Source organism: Prinia subflava, chromosome 30, assembly GCF_021018805.1.
Source record: "Prinia subflava isolate CZ2003 ecotype Zambia chromosome 30, Cam_Psub_1.2, whole genome shotgun sequence".
Classification (NCBI taxonomy): domain Eukaryota; kingdom Metazoa; phylum Chordata; class Aves; order Passeriformes; family Cisticolidae; genus Prinia; species Prinia subflava.
This window is the reverse complement of record NC_086276.1, coordinates 1,545,157-1,563,588: the sequence shown is the minus strand read 5'-3', so window position 1 is coordinate 1,563,588 and position 18,432 is coordinate 1,545,157. Positions and strand designations below refer to the sequence as shown.

Below are 18,432 nucleotides of genomic sequence, written 5' to 3'. Positions count from 1 at the left end.
GCTCTGTCCCCAGCCTCCCCAGGCTGCTGGGAGTCCCAGGAACCCAAAAAGACCCCTCCTCTTCTGTCTCCCCACTTAGGGAAACTGGGAGTGACTGGGCTCATACTGGGAGTGCTGAGAAAAGTGGAACCACACGGGGGAGGGGCAGGGTGCAACTGGGCTCATACTGGGAGCAGCCACTTCCAGCACCGGCACCCCCAAACCCCTTTCCCGCTCATCCTACCCCTCCAGCCCCAGCACCCCTTGCAAAGGTCCCGGCAATCCCAGGGGTCCCCCCCTCTCGGGGTCCCTGCTTTGTGGTTCTGGGGCTCTTCTCTTCCCAGAGTCCCTTTAAGTGAAGCTGCACCTGTCCCAGGGGTCCCAAAACCGGTGTCCCCCCGCCCCTGCCGGGGCTCTGCCACCACAAGGACACCCCAAAAACACCTCCCGGGAGCCCCCGATGTCCCCCAGAGGGGCAGCTGCACCTCGGCTTTGGAGCCCTGCAAGCTCCAAACATCCCCCCCAAAAAACCCCAAACCCAGGGACGCCCCCGGGATATTTGGGGCGAGCTCCCCCTCCTCGGGCACCTGCGGGATGGGGGCGATGCTCCCTGGCCGTGCTGCGAGTTCAGGGAGCGCTGGAGCCGCCTCTGCCTCCTCTGCCCTTCTCCTCCTGCTCCCTGCTGCCGCTCTGCCTCTTCCTCCCTCCCTCCTCCTCCTCCCCCGTTCCCAGCCCCGAACGGTGGGGGCGGGGTCAAGGAAAGGGCGGGAACTGTGAGGGGAAAGGGGCGGGGTCAAGGACAGGGCGGGAACTGTGAGGGGAAAGGGGCGGGGTCAAGGACAGGGCGGGAATTATGAGGGAAAGGAGCTCGGCCAAGGGGACGTGCGGTGCTAAAAGGGCCTGGTTTGGCTTAAAATCACCCAAAGAGGCCTAAAATAATTCAAAGGGACTTAAAATCCACCATTATTCCACATGCTTTGGGCCAGAATCAGCCAAATGGGGTTAAAATCGTCCAAAGGGGTCTAAAATCCAACCAAAGGGTCCTAAAACTGCACAAACTGGTTTTAAACCCTCATAAAAATTGCTTCAAATCACCCTTAAATCTCCCAAATGGGCATAAAATCCACCCTCAAAAAACCTAGGATTGCCTAAAATCACCCAAAGGGCCCTGAGGTCAACCCTAACACCTTACCAGATTTGGCCCAAAATCACCCAAACATACCTAAGCCCCATGGAAGTAGGCCTAAAATCCTCCAAAGGGATCTAAAATCCACCCTGAAACTGCCCGGGTTATCCCAAAATCACCCAAATGGGACTAAACTCCACCAGATTTGGCCAAAAATCACCCAAAGGAACCTAAAACCTTGTTGGAAAAACCGGGACCACACTGAGAACAACTGGGACCATGCTGGGGGACACCGGGAGCGAGTGGGGGTGACTGGATCTTCACTGGGGGAACTGGGCATGACTTGGGACCATGCTGGGAGGGACTTGGATCATCTACAGACTCACTGGGTCTACACCGGGGCAACTGGGATCCCACTGGGAGGAACAGGGAGACACTGGAACCATGCTGGGGGCAACTGGGATCCCACTGGGAGGAACAGGGAGACACTGGAATCATGCGGGGGGCAACTGGAATCAGCCTGGGATCACAGTGGGAGCAGCTGGGCGATGCTCGGGAAGACTGGGAACATACGGGATTATAATGGTAACAACTGGGACAGCACTAAGGGTGACTGGGAGTGGCTGTGAGCAACTGGGATAAGGCTTGAAGAAAATCTGAGTATCTTGGAGTGACTGGGAACATGCTGGCAGCAACTGGGATATACTGGGAGAGACTGAAACCACAGTGGGGGTAAATGGGAACAACTGGAACCACACTGGATGATCATGGGAGCAGCTGTGCCCATGTCGGGGTCATACTGGGATCCTACTAGAACTGACTGGCATCATACTGGGAGTGACTGAAATAGTACTGGAAGTATATGAGAGTAGTGGGATCATACTGGAATCACACTGGGCCTGACTGGAAAGGTGCTGGCCGTGACTGGAACATACTGGGAGTGACTGGGAGTAACTGGGCCCACACTGGGAGTGCCAGGGAGTCACTCTGGGCATGGCTGTGCCCAAACCCGGTGTCCCCCCGGCCCCGCCGCTCCCGCGCGCTCCCCACGTGGCCCCGGCAGAGCTCGGAGGGCCCGGCCCGGGAAGCCCAACCCCCACCGCGGGGGGACCCGCATCCCCCCGACCCCCAACGGGGCTCTGCCGCCACCGGGACACCCCAAAAACACCTCCCGGGAGCCCCCGATGTCCCCCAGAAGGGCAGCTGCACCTCGGCTTTGGAGCCCTGCAAGCTCCAAACATACCCCCAAAAAACCCCAAACCCAGGGACCCCCCCGGGATATTTGGGGCGAGCTCCCCCTCCCCGGGCACCTGCGGGATGGGGGCGTTCCGGGGGGCTGCGAGTTCAGGGAGCGCTGGAGCCGCGCGGTTCCTCCGCTCGTTGTCTCCTCCCGCTTCCTCCTGCCGCTCCGCCTCTTCCTCCCTCCCTCCTCCTCCTCCCCCGTTCCCGGACCCGTCGAAGCCCGCGGGGGGAGCGGGAATGGAGCCGGGCCAGGTGGGAAGGCAGAGAGGGTTGGGGAATGGCAGGAGTGGGATCACTGGGAGTGACTGGGCTGTACTGGGATCATACTGGGAGCAGCTCCTGTGTGACTGAGTTATACTGGGATCATACTGGGATCATACCGGGAGTGAGTAGGAGCAGCGCGATGGCTCCAGCGCTGGGGCTGGCGGCGCTGTTGGGGGCGGTGAGGGGGCAGTGGGACCTCCGGCAGCGAGACCCGAACTGGACCGGGACCCCCCTGCTCCCCTTATCCTGCACAGGGACCCTCCTGAATCCCCTATTTCTGGACATCAGGACCCCCTGCTCCCCTTTTCCCGGTCATCCCATGTCTCCCAGCCTCCACACTTCCCGTGTGCTTGACCCTGGCATGCCCTGGAATACCTTGGACCCCCATTCCTGCCTTTCCCAGCCCCCAGCCCTACATTTCTACAAAACCAGAGACCCCTGAAGTCCCTCTTCCCGAATATCCCGGGTTTCCCCAGCCTGTGACCCTCCTGTTTTGGGAAACCCTGGACTCCCCTTTCCTGGGCTCAAGGACCCCCTGGAACTCCCTTCTACCTCTCCCACTCCTTGCTCCCCATTTCATTGACCCTGAGACCCCCCCTGACCCCCCATTCCTGAGAACTGAGACACCCTTTTGCCGCTTTGCCCAGCACTGACACCCCCCTGCACCCCCTTATCCGGCACCAACTCAACCTTTTCCTGGCCACCCCGCCTTTCCCAGCCCCCAGAGCCACCCTTTTCCTTGACCCTGGCACCCCTGGGCCCCCATTCCTGCATTTCCCAGCCCCCAGCCCCTCCTTTCCTCACCCTGAGGAGCCCTGGCACCCCCTTTGCTGGGCACAGGATTCCCTGGACACCCCATCCCACCTCTCCCAGTGCCTGCCCTCCCCTTTCCTTGACTCTGAGCCCCTGAACCTCCTTCCCAGCTCTCCCAGCTCTTCAAGTCCCTCCTTTCCTTGACCTGTTGACCCCCCTGGATCCCCAAACTCTCCCATTCAGTCTCCCCAGCTCCCCCAAATCTCTGTGTCCCCCCAGTGTCCCACTGCCTGCAGTGCCTGGAAGCAGCGCTGTCAGAGCCCGGCCCAGGGGACCCCCAGTCCTTGATTGTGGGCGGGACCCCCTGTGAGCGCTGGGACAGCGAGCGGGGCCAGATGGAGCTGCAGAGAGCGGGGATGGCGGCGGGAGCTGAGCTGGGACATTGGGATAGGCAGAGCCGGGATATTGGGATAGGCAGAGCTGGGATATTGGGATAGGCAGAGCTGGGATAGTGGGATAGCCAGAGCTGGGACATTGGGATAGGCAGAGCTGGGATACTGGGATAGCTACAGCTGGGATATTGGGATAGCCAGAGCTGGGACATTGGGATAGCCAGAGCAGGGACATTGGGATAGCCAGAGCTGGGATAGTGGGATAGGCAGAGCCGGGATATTGGGATAACCAGAGCAGGGATATTGGGATAGCCATAGCTGGGATATTGGGATAGCTGAGCCAGCTCAAGGACAGGAACCGGCATGTGGCCGGCAGTGACCTGGAAACGGGGCCGGTGCCACCAGAGCCAGGGGTGACTGGAGGGAGCCGGGGGCTGGGCTGGGATCTGTGGGAATGGAGGACTCTGAGGGGCTGGGATCTCTGGGGCTGGAATGGGAATCCAGGGAGTTCCAAGGGGCTCTGAGGGGCTGGGACACATCTCCATGGGTCTATTCTCCCCTCCTTCCCAGGTCTCCACAGAGTGCAGGTGGTTTCCAGCTGTGACCTCCTGTCCAATGGAGCATCCCTGGATCCCACCGGTACGGCTCCGACGGGTGGGATTTCATCTTCTTCCAGCTGGGATCCGGGAGCTTTGCAGTGTCCATTGGTGCCACCTGGGTCACCCAGAGGTGCTGGGAATCCAAAGGGATCACGGTGGAGCTGATGAAGCATTACCTGGGGCACACCGGTGTGGAAGAGCTCCCAAAATACATCAGATATGGTCAGGAGGCTGTGGAGTACAAAGGTGGGTGTGGGAGAGGGAGGGGAATTCCTATGGGAATGTTGGAATTCCGGAATGCAAGACATCGGAATGCAGAAATTCCCATGGAATTTCCATGGCTGGATCTCACTCTCATCCCAGTTAGGTGAGAATTCCATGGATGGATCTCCCCTCCAACCCACTGCCATGGGAATTCCATGAGGAAATGATTTGAATTGATGACCAATGCACAGACAGCAGTGAAATGAGAAGGAATCCCTGCTGGGATTCCATGGGACACAAATCCCAATCCTGTCCCCAGGCCGGCTCTGTTGTGCCCGTGGCAGCGCCAGGGGAGTGCCCTGTCCCTGCCCTGAGCCCAGCACGAGCCTTTCCTTGGGTGTTCTCTGCCCTGCCCGGGGCAGGAGGGCACTGCCGCAGTGACTTTGGTGGCCCTGGGCACCCGGCCGGGCTGCAGCCCCTGCAGGGGCTCCTTGGGAATGTCCAAGAGCAAAGTTTCAAGCAAACAACAGTTTCTGGAGGGGCTTCTCCCCCTTGGCCTGTGCTGGGAGCCCAAGGGCAACAGCGCGGGCACAACAGCTCAGAGTGCTGGAGCTCAGTGTCCCTCGGCCAGGCTGTGTTCCCTGGCTGTCCCCTGTCCCTTAGCTGTCCCCTGTCCCTCGGCTGTCCCCTGTCCCTCAGCTGTGCCCTGTCCCTCAGCTGTCCCCTGTCCCTTGGCTGTCCTCTGTCCCTCGGCTGTCCCCTGTCCCTCGGCTGTCCCCTGTCCCTTGGCTGTCCCCTGTCCCTTGGCTCTGTGGGACCAGGGGTGGCAGCAGGACCTGGGGCAGTCCTGGGGGAGAACAACCCTGAGCCCCAGCTGGGCCAGTTCCCCCAGTTCCACCCGGGGGAGGGGCCCAGGTCACTCCCAGCATGGGCCCTGTGGCTCCCAGTCACCCCCAGTATGATCCCAGTCACTTTCAGTGACACTCAGTATGATCCCAGTACCAGCCCAGTCACTCCCATTATGATCCCACTATGATCCCAGCATGGTCCCAGGTGTTCCCATTCAGTCCCAGCATGGTTCCAGCTGCTCCCAGTACAGTTTGAGTCACTTCCAGATACTCCCAGTATTCTTCCTTTATGGTTCCTCTGTGATCCCAGTCACCGCCAGTCTCTCCCAGTATATGCCAGTGTCCCCCAGTGTCCTTCCACTCACTCCCAGTTGCTCCCAGTAGCTTCCAACAGGATTCCAGTTGCTCACAGCCATTCCCAGTCAATTCCAACATGATTCCAGTCACTCCCTGTATATCCCAGTTGCCATCAGCATAGTCATAGTCATTGTCAGTCACAGCCACTTGGCCCAGTAAGGTCCCAGTTCCCACCAGTGTGATCCCAGTCACTCCAGAACTTTGGAAAAGCATGAAATATATGTCAATTACAAATGGAATCGATTTAATTTCTTTATTCAGTACTAATCTGTTATTACAAACAAAAACATGTTTCTGGGCTGAAGCTGTCACACACTGCAAAGATTTTTTGGTTGCTTTATTAATTAAAGGCTGTCCAGAGCCTGTGGAGCACCCGGCTCCCTGCCCCTCTGCCCACAGGGGTGCAGCACTGCGAGCTCCCCCAGGAGCCACAGGAGCACTGGCAGAAGGGCAGAGCATCCTCAGAAGTGACCCCAGCACTGCACAGTTCTCACTGCTCTGCTCCTGCACAGACTCGGGATGGCCAAATCCCCCCAGGCTGCGCATTCCACAGCAGGGCCCCCATTCCCCTGGACAGCAGCCCAGGCCCAGTTTGGCTCTGGGATGGGGTGATGAATCCTGTCCCAGGAAGAGGCAGCCAGGGCCGGGCTGCTGCCCCTTGCTGCTCCAAGTGCCTCCTTCCAGCCGGGCTCTGGGGGTGCTGAGGCTGCTCTGGGCTCTGCCAGGGCTCTGCTGGGCTCAGCTCTCGGCCACGCTGGGCCTGCTGCCCCTCACATTGGTCCAGGCACCTGAATCCCACCGGGAAAGAAGAGAAACTTGCAAGGGAGTTGAGGTTTAAGAGAGTTTTTATTCAAAAATTCCTAGGTAGCACAACAAAAAGCTGTCCTCAAGTGCTGCATCTCCACTGCACCCACATGTCCTGCCTGCTCCATGCCAGCTCTTGCTCTCCAGTTGCTCCTCAGAGGCCACGAGGGGCTGGCAAAGCCCCTGAGCAGGCACCATGGACAGGTTTGAAATGGTAAGTTCAATTGATCTTCAACTAGTCAGTTTAGTAGTAGAATTAACCTTTCCTCAAAATATAGCCTCTGCTTGCCCATTTTGAAAGCACTCACATAGTGTGAATTTGCCTTATCTTGTATGTGTTATGTTTCCCTGAAAAACCTTTTGAAGAGAAAAACACATTTACTGTTTGTTACGTCTTTCCCATTTCCTAAGGACATCTGGCTGGTTTTGGTTTGTTCTGTTACTGCAGGCATCAGGCCCAGTGCTTGCAGTCTAATTGAAGATGTGTTTCATGGAAAAGAATAGAAGAATCTACCACAGAGAGCGAAGGGTAACAGTGGAAAATTAATTCTATTTGGCCCATTACTTGTGGTCCTTGTAAACCCACTGTGCAAGGGCTGGGTTTGCAAGCTGCAGGTTGAAGTACAGTGAGTTTGTCTGGATAATGCTGTAGCCGCATCTCACAGATGCAGAAAGGGGCCAGAATCCGGCATTTGGAGTGTGAATTTGGGGTGCTGGCCTTGCCCCAGAGGAGAGGCAGGATGTTCCCTGCAGGGTCTGCATGGAGCAGACAGAAGAGATGGGCAAGTGTTTGCAGGGCCCCTGGGAGGGGATCTTGGGGTTCCTGTCAGCAGGATCCTTGTGCAGCTCAGGCTGGGCTGGGCAGCAGCTCCATCTGCAGCTTCCATGTGCTGCTGCAGCAGCTGCTGCTGGGGACCCTGAGGGAAGAGGCCCCGGCAGGGATGGAAATGCTGCAGGGACAGCTCCAGCCAGGGCCAGCAATGAGCTTTGCCTTCCTGCCTGGGGAAATGAGGCTCCTCTAGTGCAAGAGGAGGCAAAGACAAAATCAAGTTCAACACTTCAAGGAACACTGTAGAAAATTGGAAGCCTCTCCAAATGTCACACACATTCATCTGTTAGCTCTTCAGTGTCGGTTCTTGTAAAAAGCCTTTCCAGTTTTGCCTGGGATCTGAGATTGCAGGGCCCACAGCTGGGCTTCAGAGTTCAATTGATTTTTATTTTCCAGGTTTTTAAACAGAGCTCCAAATTGGGCATCTCGTGCCGTTTTTTCTGCTCAGAATCTTGAAAAGGGTTCTGTGCTCCTGTGAGCCACCTCTTGAAGGGTGGTTGGCAACCCTGGAATCCTCTGGGAAAGCACTTGATTGACTTCAGGGCCAGGCTGGAAAGCTCAGCCTGAGGAAAGAACTGTTCCAGATGCCTCTGTCCATGTCCAGCTCCTCCCAGCTGAGTCTCTGAACACACAGGGTGCTTCATAGGGATTTCTTTTCCCTTCCTGTTCAATTGGAGGTGCTTTTGCCATCCTTTAGAGAAACATCTGACCAGGCCCTGCCCCCATTCCATTTTATTCTCTCCACTTTGGAGTTGGCCTGCTGGGTTGGACATGGAAATTGGTGGTGCCACCCTGTTCTTCCCTCCAGCTGTGAATTTTAGCTTGTATGAAACACTGCAAAGGGCCTTGTTTCTCTGGTGGGGAAGATGTGAGGTGGAGATAATTAACAGGATTTGTTTTCATGAACCTTTTGATAATAAAGAAAAATGTGGTGTAGAAAAATTTTGGTGAGGTGCTCGGATTTGAGGGTTTATTTTTTATTATTATTTTTTGCATTTATTAGTATTACTTCTAATTGTTAAGACTATTAAATCCTAGACATTATTACCAATGGCTGGATGTCACTCACTGGGAACATTACCTCCTCCCACTGGGATTAATCTGTACAGTCTATTTCAAGTTGTCAGTGGATTCTAAAGATGGAAATTCCCATTAATGGTGGATTTGGTGTGGTTTGGACCTGAAGAAGGGTCTCCTCCTCTCCTAGAGGTGCCTCCAGCCTGCTTTGCCACCACATCTGTTTGTGGCCCCTCACGGCTGCCCTACCCTGGGGACATGGTGGGACACCCGTCCTGTCAGGGCTGAGGCTCCTCATGGCCCAGCACAACCCCACATTGCCCCTCACAGCCCCTCACATCCCCTCACATCCCTTCACGGCCCCTCACATCCCCTCACATCCCCTCACGGCCCCTCACATCCCTTCACGGCCCCTCACATCCCCTCACATCCCCTCACATCCCCTCACATCCCCTCACGGCCCCTCACATCCCCTCACGGCCCCTCACATCCCCTCACGGCCCCTCACATCCCCTCACATCTCCTCACATCCCCTCACGGCCCCTCACATCCCCTCACAGCCCCTCACGGCCCCTCAGCCCCAGGCGCGCGGCTCCTCCCAAAGGAGAAGGGGTCGGACCCTGCTTGTTCTCCTTTTATTTCGCTCCCTTCACAGCCACCAGTCAAGTAAGGCTGAAATGGAGCCTTTCCCCAGGGCTCCCCTCGGGGTTAATCGCGGCTGCAGCTCTGTGCTGCCGCTGGCCCCAGCGCCAACATCCCCGCAGCCCCGCAGGCCTTTGCTGTCCCCCCGTGTCCATTCGCTGTCCCCGAGTCCCGCCCGGCTCTGGCAGCAGCAGCAGCCGCAGCGCAGCGGGCGCCGGCCCGGCCCAGCCGCGGCTCCCGGCCAGGAGCAGCAGCAGCGCCGGCCCCTTCCCGCCTGCTCCTGCCTCGCCTGCCAAGGGCCTTTTCCAGCTGGACTCTGCACTGCAGCAGCCATCACCCACACACAGCCCTGACTGCTCAGGGTCCGCCTGGGCTGCCCTCAGCAGCCTCCAGAGAAAGAAAGGCTCGGCTTCCAGCGCTCTTTGCAGCGCTCTTTGACTCACCCTCAGGTGACAGCAGCAGGCTGCTCTTGCCTTTGCCTTGCCAATTGGAGATGGCGCCTGCTCTTGCACCCTTCTGGCTGCCAAGTGAATTTGAGCAGCTCAACTGCAATTGCCTTTTTCCACCATTGCTACCCACTGTGCTTTTGTGGCAGTGAACTCAGGAGTTTTGTGGCAGGCACCATGATAAGAAGAGATTGAAATGCTCCCAAGTCCCTGGGCACTGAGTCGAGGGGAATTAAAGCCACACAGGTCACGTTTGCAGAGCTCCAACACAGCCCTGATGCTGCTGCTGCTGCTGAAATCAAATCAACTTACAGAGGCCATCACAGAAATTGACCTCTGGAGTGTCAAATAAAAGGAAAAAAAAAACCACCAGGAGAAAGACAAACCTCAACTTCTTCACTTGCTTCATTGCTTGCTCTGAGCAGCAGAAAATGGGGATGCCCAAAGGTATTTGCAGCTGCTGCTGATCCCAGCTGCAGCTCAGCCCTGTGCAGAGTCCCAGCAGGAAGCTGAGCCCAGCCCGGGGAGCTCACACAGTGTCAGGGAGATTCTTTCTCTGAATTCACTCAGCCTTGCATTCCCCAGCTATGCCTGGTACCACCTCCTGTTTTCTTGGCTTAGAACAGGAGCAATGCAAACCTTACCAATGGCACAACTGCCCAGTCCACAGGGAAAAGGACAGAGAACTGGTAAAGTTCTCCAGACATTTGTCCTGCTTTGCTGGAAAAGTCGTGCTGCACTCACAGGATGGAAATCCAAGAGAAGCTGGAGTTGCTGGCACATCTTGTGACAGAAGCTGGACCTCGTTCTCCATGAAAGGTTCTTGGAAAGAGCAGCTGGGACTGTGGAGAAGATTGCTGGAAAACTGAAACAGCTTTCCAGAAGTGAAATGAAAATGAAAGAAACAAACCAAGCTGTTTTCCTCTATTTTTTTCTATGCTTCCCTTTTCCATGTTGCACTACTTGTCCATGCCATTAATTCCAAAGGGATCTCAGCTCGAAGATCGGTGACTTAGTGGGTTTTAGACACTCTAAAATACCATGGGCTGTACACACAGTTTGCCTTCCTCTGTTTTTGTTGTCAAGCAGTGCTGGAGACATAAGTGTAGTGCTTGGGTCGGGCACGAATCCTGCAGGCAGGGAATGTGCCCCGGCAGTGTGTGAGCCTGAGCAGGGACAATGCAGAGCAGCAAGCGAGGGGATTCCTCTGGCACAGCGCAGGAGTCCGGACTCTGGGTCTGGGCTGCACAGGGCCAAGTTCCCGTGTTTGGACAGGCTCAGGGGCTGCCCCCGGGGCGCGCGGGGCTCGGCCGTGGAACGGACACGCGGACAAACGGCCCCGGGGCTTCGGCAGCAGCGGCAGCAGCGGCGGCAGCTGCAGCGACTTTGCGGAGTCTCCGAACTCTGCGACCCTCCTCACCTCCTGTTCCCCCTCTCCCTCTCCCACTGTCCTGCACTCTCTCTCCGTGTCCCGCAGTCTCTCCTGGTGTCCCTTTCCCGGTCTCCCCAGCCCCTCTCGGTGTCCCCGTCCCGGCCTTTCCTTCTCCCCTGCCGGGCCGGGCCATGCCCCCGGCCCGCCCCCGGCCCCGGGCGGGGCTGCCCCGGCCCCGTCCCCGGGCGTCCCCCGGCGGTCTCGCCTGGGCCCGGCTCTGGCCGTGCTGGCGGTGGCGCTGCTGGACCGGGATCAGTGCCTGGGGCTGGGGCGGCATCGCCACCCTTTGGCTGCGCCTGGGCCGGGCACGGCCTCGGCCCCGGTGCCGACCCCGAGCCCGGCGCCGCCTCCTCCCGGGCCCCGCGGAGGACACACGCGGCGCGGCCGCTCCCGCCGCCTCCGCTGCGGCTTCCCCGGCCCGAGCTCCGCCGCTCGGCAGCGCAGCCGCCGGCCCCGAACCGCCGGGGCCCGGCGCGGGTGGGGATGCCCGGCCCGGGCCGCTCGGGGGGCGCTCGGGGGCCGTGTCTGGCCCCGGGCCGAGCGCTGACGGCCGCGTGTCGCCCGCAGGGAAGGCGCAGGAGGCCCTGCAGGACCGGTACCGGCTGGGTTCGCTGCTGGGGCGCGGAGGATTCGGCAGCGTCTACTCGGGGACACGAGTGTCGGACGGCGCCCCGGTGAGCGGCGGGGCCAGGGGCGGGCGGAGGAGGAGGAGAACGAGGAGGGCGGAGCAGGAGGAGAAGATCGGACTGCAGCGGGGCGGTCGGTGAGCTCAGCCCGCTGCTGTCCCTTGCTCGCAGGTGGCCATCAAATGCGTGCCGCGGGATCGCATCCGGCTCTGGGGCGAGCTGGTGAGTGAGCGGGGCCAGCGGCAGAAGCCGGGCCGTGGCGGGCGGCGAGGAGCCGGGGCCCGGCAGGGTGGGAGCCGCCGGGAGCCGTGCAGGGAGAGCGGGCCTGGGCTGAGCGGGGCGCCCAGAGCAGCCGGGGCTGGCTGAGGGCTCCCAGAGCCCCGGCACGGCCTCAGCCCCACTGACGGCATCGTGCTCCTCCCGCAGCCCAACGGCGCCCGTGCGCCCCTGGAGATCGTGCTGCTGGACAAGGTGTCCGCTGGCTGTGCTGGTGTCATTCAGCTCCTGGAGTGGCTTGAGCTCCCCACCAGCTTCTTGTTGGTGCTGGAGCGTCCGGAGCGGTGCCAGGACCTGTCGGCTTTCCTGGCGGAGCGGAGGTTCCTGCCGGAGGAGGAGGCGCGGGCGCTGTTCCGCCAGGTGCTGGAGGCCGTGCGGCACTGCACCAGCTGCGGGGTCCTGCACAGGGACATCAAGCCCGAGAACATCCTGCTCGACCTGGCCACCGGAGAGCTCAAACTCATCGACTTTGGCTGTGGCGCCTTCCTCCAAGACACAGCCTACACCCAGTTTGCAGGTGAGCCCCCTCAGGGGATGTTCCTGGTCATTTCCTGGCCCAGCCTGGCTGTAGCACCAGGCCTTCCCCCTCTTGCTGCTGGCAACAGCATGATGTCTTGAGCCAAGTTGCTTTTGTCTGGGGGTGGGAGGGGGCCAGCCCCCACATGCCCAGGGATGCTGTGGCCAGGCTCTAGGAGTAGCAGCATCCCCTGATGAACTGCGTCTGTGTTCCACAGGAACCCTGTCCTACAGCCCACCAGAGTGGATCCACCAGCAGCGCTACCACGGCGAGGCAGCAACGATCTGGTCCCTGGGCCTCGTGCTGTACCACCTGGTCGTGGGGAAGCACCCGTTCAGGAGGGGCCAGCAGATCATCTGGGGCCGCATCTTGTTCCCACGATGGCTCTCTCCAGGTGGATCCTCATCTCTGGGCACACCCAGCATGGCCTGGGCATGGGAATGGGGAGCCAGAGTAGACAGGATCCTTCTCCAGGTGACTGATGGATTCTGGTTTGTCTCTTCAGAGTGCCAGGATGTCATTAAGAGGTGTTTGTCCATGCAACCCTTGGACAGGCCATCCTTAGAAGACCTCTTCAATGATCCTTGGCTGCAGGGTGTTCATCTGCCCTAGAAGATGGGGGAGGTCCATGTGCACAATTGGATCCAAAATCCTGGCAGGTAACAACTCCACACATCTCATGGCAATCAGTGCTAATGAAGAGCAGACTGTGTTTTTCCTGTCTGTAGCTCTGAGCAGGGATCATGAGATGGGAACATCTGTACTGGAGCTTAGCTGGAGACCTGCTCCAGCAAGCACTGGTGGCTACTATCTAGCCTAGTTTTGCCTGTCATGCTTCCTTGATGGCTGGGGCCCTGGGCAGAACAGTGACAGCCTGCTCTGGCCCCCAGGGAAGGAGGAGCCCCTGGAGAAGCTCTGTCAGGTGGGGCTGCTGCTGGAGACACCAAGGACAACCTCAGGGATGACAATCTCTTCCTCCACCTGGTCACCAGCAGCTGAAGATGATGGAGTTTGATTCTGGCACCTTCTTCAGAGACACGCTCCATGCCCAATCTGCAGGTGAGTCCACAGCCAGGGGGATGCTCCCAGATCCGGGCATGGCACGGCCTGGCTGGGCACCAAAGGTTCCTGCCTTCGCTGGGGCGGAAGCAACAAATCCTTCCCTGGGCTGTCCGGCTGCTTTTTGACTCTGGGCAGCTGCTGAGGGGCTGGATGTGGCATGGCTGGCTGCAGGCTGGGCACATGTGCTGCCCTCCTGCTCTGCCCCCAAGGGCAGCAGTGATGGGGAGGTTTGGGCCCAGCTCTGAGCACGGCCAGCACGGCCTGGGCACTGCGGGCGGCTGGGACAAGGGCACAGGAGCCTTCAGCTGACGGGCAGTTTCTGGTTTCTGTCCTTGCAGCCGGGCTCTGCGGGTGCTGAGGCTGCTCTGGGCTCTGCCAGGGCTCTGCTGGGCTCAGCCCTGGGCACGGCTGGGCTCGCTCTGCCCTCACATTGCTCTGACAGCTTTGCAGCACACCAGCCCCTTCTGAGCACAGCGCCTGAGCTTTCTGCTTTGGCAGCTGAGTGAGACTCTCCTGCTGGCCCAGAGATTGCAGGTAGGGATCCACATCCAATTGGCAAGAACCCAAACACTCCACAGTCCCAGCTGAATGCCTGGATCTTCACAGGATGTTTTTTCTGTCCCACTCTTCCTTCCTTTTTGGCTGGAATTGTGCAATTGCCCTTTCTTCCTCCTCTAGGAGTGCCACAACTGAGCAAAACCTGGCGAGTGGATGGTGTTCCTAAGGCAGTGCAGTCTGGAGCTGATGGATGAAGAATTAATTGCCCTTCTGCACCTCGAAACCAGAGCAAAAAGCTGTAAGTGGGACTTTGTGTCTTTAAAAATCTCTGAAACCCTAACAAAATATGCATGGTCATTAGCCTTGTACTAGATGTATCCAATCCTTAGTGAAACAGGTCTTGACCTTTCTGTATTTAGAAGGCAGACAAGGCCATGAAATCTGACATCTGGCCTTGTCTGAGGCTGTATGGTCAAAGGCAACTCCCTTGGTTCCTCCTTGGGCCCTGGCCAGGCGTTGTGAGTGACCCAAGAGGAGGATGAAACCAGATGTTCCTGCACTAGAAGTGCTGTCAATTTGTTTATCCATCTCTGTCAAAGCTGGGCTCTCTCACAGCCAGGCTGGAGCCTCAGCTGTGGCTGGAGGCACCTGCAGGAATTCCCAGTGCCCGGGAGTGGCTCTGCAGTCCTTGGCTGTGACAGCTTCCCCCAGCTGATGTGTGGGTGTGGGTGATGGGAAAGTGTGAGGGCAACTGGTGATGGATCTTTCTTCATCACTGCGGGCAATCTTTGGTAGTGATGTTTGGGGGCATTGCTGAGCTGCTCCTTTTGTGCTCCTTTGCTGCTTTGAACTGTAGGAAATGACACTGATTCCTTCAGGGGTTGTCTGTGTCTTTGGTGCTGGCCCTGCCCACTGGTCAAACAAAATTGGCATCGTTTGGCCAGAGCAGCACAAAATGTCACTTTTTCAGTCTAAATGGGAGGAATCAATCCTATCTGACATTCCCAGATGGGAAGGCCTTCCCCAGAGTTCTCTGGCTCTGGAGTGGGCTGAGGTGGGAGCGGATTTTTGACAGGGGCCACTGCATTAGAGGGTGTAAAGTGTCCCACCCTGGCTCTAAAATGGCTCACTGCTCAGCCTGGGTGGGGACCACAGTGGTCCTTAAAAAGGAGAAACTAGATGCCCTAAAAACTCTGGTACAGGAACAACTGGTTCAAGGACACATAGAGCCATCTATGAGCCTTTGGAACACCCCAGTATTTGTTATAAAAAAGAAATCTGGATAGTGGAGGTTACTCCATGAGCTGAGAAAAATCCACTCTGTGATGGAGAGAACGGGCACGTTGCAGCCTGGTCTGCCATCTCCTACAGTGATTCCTGCCTCCTGGGACATCCTGACTGTGGACTTAAAGGACTGTTTGTTCACTCTTCCACTGCACCCAGAGGACACCCCAAAGTTTACCTTTACCCTGCCTTCTGTTAATAACACTGCACCAGTGCAAGGTTCTCAATGGAAAGTACTTCCCCAAAACAGGGGAAACAGCCCCACAATCTGTCAGGGCTGTGCTGCTCAGGTACTCTCATCAGTGAGAGAACCATTCCCAGGGGCATACTGTTCCCATGACATGGATGACATTTTGATTGCAACCCAAAGCAAAAAAGAACTCTCCCTGATTCAGCCAAGCCTGTTGCAAGCATTAAAAACATTTGGGCTGTAGGTAGCACCAGAGAAAGTGCAGCAGCAACCAGCCTGGAAATAGTTGGGACTCAAAATAATGGACCAGACTATACAGCCACAAACAATTCCATTTTCAACCAAAATTCTAACTCTAAACGATGCACAAAAACTCTTGGGTACCATCAGCTGGGTCAGACCTTACCTAGGACTGACCAACTCTCAATGAGCACCTTTAGTTGACCTCCTAAAGGGTGACTCTGAATTAACTTTTCCCAGAAAATTAACCCCAGAGGAAAAAGCTGCTCTCCAAACAGTAGAGCAAGTTATCACAAACAGACAAGTCCACAGGACATGCCCAGAGGTGTGTATCACTGTGTTTATTCTCATTGTTAATTTTCATCCTACTGGTATTACTGGGCAGTGGAATACACACTGGCCTGATCCTTTGCACATTCCAGAATGAGTGTTTCTACCTCATCCACCAAAAAAGATGGCACCCACTGTCTTTGAACTAATTGCACAGTTAATTATCAAATGTTGTCCAAGGTGTTTACAACTGAATGCTAGAGCTCTTTCAAGAATGATCTTGTGTCTGTGACACAAGAGCATTTTGAATGTGTTTTGCTGACAGTACAGCCCTGCCTAGTGCTTTGCAAGGACACTGGAAGGCTTTGGGTACCTGCCAGACGTGTCCGTCCTTCCTTAGGTCCTGTCCAAGAGCACGAGCAGCATTCTCCTGAGGGCCCTCAGCAGACGCTGTGGAGCCGTGTGTGGAACAGGGACAGAAACAGCTTCTTCACCCACCTCATGGGGATCTGGGACTCTGCAAGTGACAGTTCATTGAAGGGTTCTATTTGTTTACAAACTGTTGTTCTGTTTACAAGGTGTTTTTTCTGTTTACAAACTGGTTTTCTGTTAATTGTTTTTTCTCCCAGTTTTCAAAGTTGAATGTTTCCTTGTTTCAGTGCTAAGCTGTCATTTGTACCCATAAGCAGTTAACCTGTCCCATGCTAGCCTAGAAGATTGTGATCTGGCCTGACAGCTCCTGGCAGTGAGTGCTGCAACTCCAGGGCTACATGGGACACATCACTGGCTGAGGAGGATTAAGCTGGACAAAACCTCCTTCAAATTCAACCCATGCTGTCTGCTGTTACCCTATCTGCAAAAGGGCCCTTGCAAATGGGATAACAGCAAACAATTGACATTTTAATCAAAACAAGGTGAGGAGATATAGCAAGGTCTAGCTGGTTTACAGCTGGACATAATGAGTGTGGCCATAATAGACCCAACTGGGCTGGCCTGGCTTGTTCTAGAAGTGCCATGGGGAACAAAGAGCTCAGGCAACCCCATCCAAGCCCTGGATGCAGACACAGCACTGGCCAGAGATCTGGGCAGGGCACAGATTCCCAACCAGCAGGCTTCCCAAGGCTGGGAAATTCAAACTCACTATCAAAGGGAGCTTGGAACAATAAATTGTGGCTGTTGGTCTGAGCCCAAGAAGATCCTGTGTCGTGTGTCTGTCTCCAACGCACCAGCCTCATGTTACACTATATCTATATCTAAATCTATGTTTTTCTCTATATCTTTATGTATACATTGAAAATCTCTTCAGCTTCTCTCATTAGACCTAAATTTGATTACTGCTTTGATTGCACACCTCTTTCAGGCAGGCTTTTCCTCTCTCCTTGGCTGCACTTGTCAGGCCTGAGAAGAGAAATTTTGTCATTGTCAAGCCTTGGGAGAGTTCCCATCATCTATCCCTGCTCCTAACGCTGCTTTGAATGATCTTGGGAATCTGAGCATGAGGGAAACTGTGAGGACTTTAGTGAGAGCAAAAGTGAGGCCCCGAGGCCAAATGTAAATGCAGAGGCTGGGTTCCCCCAGTCTGCAGTGCTGTGGGGATTGGGGCCTTGCAAACTGCTGTTTTTCTCTGTCAATGGCTGATTCCTTCTGTGGATCTCCTCCTGGAATTCCTGTGCACCAGGGCTGGTGCTGGAGCTGCAGCCACCCCAAGTGCCCAAAAGCCGTGTGGGAGCCAGTGGGAATCATTGCTTTGTTGCTTTTGGTGAAAAGATGTGACGTGACCCTCAGTGTGAGGGAGGTGACACCTTGATGCTGCTGCAGAGCCCACACACCGTGTGTGGAGAGAGCTCAGAAGAAGGTGAAGAAAAAGCAGGATTAAATGCCATGTGCTGCTGAACTGTCTCAGGAACTGCTTGGAGTGAAGTGTGTGAAGTGACTGGGAGAGCTGGATAGAAGGGACAGCTCTGAGAGGTGTGTGCTCCATCAGTGCCGTCCTAAGAATGATCTTTGCACAGGGTTGAAAAAGGATCGGTTTGCATGGCCTGCATGTCTGGCTCTGGAAATTCTGTGTGTTGCACAAGCTGAGTGCTGAGCTCAGCTGTCTCTGAAATATCATCTCTGCACCTTAGGCAGGAACAGCATCAGACTTCTGAACAGGTTCATAAAAATCCGTCATAACCCAGAACCAAACCTCGGCAATACACATCTGTGGCAGGTGAGGAGACTGAAAGCTTTCATAAGTGTTATCCTTGGAGAATGAATTCAGCAAGAAAAAGCCTCTCTCTTGCCATTAAAATACTTGAGTTTCAGCTCTGCCCCAGGCTCTCAATGTCAGGGATTTCTCTGTGTGGTTGGGGTAGGTTCTCCCCCCGTAGCTCCCTGCAGGTTGGTGCTAATTCAGGATGTTCTGGAGGGTTCAGATGTTTGGGTGCCCAGGCAGGGAGTGCAGAACAGGGATGACAAGCGTTGACCTTTGCTGTGCCAGAAAGTGCAAGGGACAAATTGGTGCCAGTGAAGGTCATGCCTTTCCCTGGGAGG

General features: G+C 56.4%; 3 protein-coding genes across 7 annotated transcripts in view; 1 reads left to right on the top strand and 2 right to left on the bottom strand.

The window, feature by feature from the left end:
- The window catches only part of LOC134562689 (zinc finger protein 850-like), a 182,442-nt gene that overhangs the window by 6,793 nt on the left and 157,217 nt on the right, over nt 1–18,432 (bottom strand). The window contains exon 1 of one of the 4 annotated variants that reach the window (XM_063420196.1): nt 2,416–2,516. The exons of 2 other annotated variants lie outside the window; for them this stretch is intronic. The gene's annotated coding sequence lies outside the window, so the exon portion shown is untranslated. Of the gene's footprint in view, nt 1–566; nt 697–2,415; nt 2,517–18,432 lie in introns of those variants that run through there. One more of the 4 variants, XM_063420197.1, reaches the window with a different exon arrangement.
- Nucleotides 1–18,432, bottom strand: part of LOC134562740 (serine/threonine-protein kinase pim-1-like) — a 218,966-nt gene that overhangs the window by 68,686 nt on the left and 131,848 nt on the right. The window lies entirely within an intron of this gene.
- Nucleotides 2,495–14,211, top strand: LOC134562693 (serine/threonine-protein kinase pim-2-like). Of its 2 annotated transcripts, XM_063420200.1 has the most exons (9): nt 2,495–2,599; nt 4,327–4,601; nt 6,629–6,782; nt 9,675–11,608; nt 11,732–11,782; nt 11,987–12,353; nt 12,571–13,012; nt 13,244–13,412; nt 14,094–14,211. In XM_063420200.1, exons 4-7 carry the CDS (start codon nt 10,682–10,684, stop codon nt 12,963–12,965), a joined length of 1,740 nt encoding a protein of 579 aa, XP_063276270.1. In that variant the 5' UTR covers nt 2,495–2,599; nt 4,327–4,601; nt 6,629–6,782; nt 9,675–10,681; the 3' UTR covers nt 12,966–13,012; nt 13,244–13,412; nt 14,094–14,211. The 2 variants fall into 2 exon arrangements, with proteins under 2 accessions (XP_063276270.1, XP_063276271.1); XM_063420201.1 differs by lacking the exons at nt 2,495–2,599; nt 4,327–4,601; nt 6,629–6,782 and having other exon boundaries at nt 9,866–11,608; nt 12,571–12,747; nt 12,859–13,012.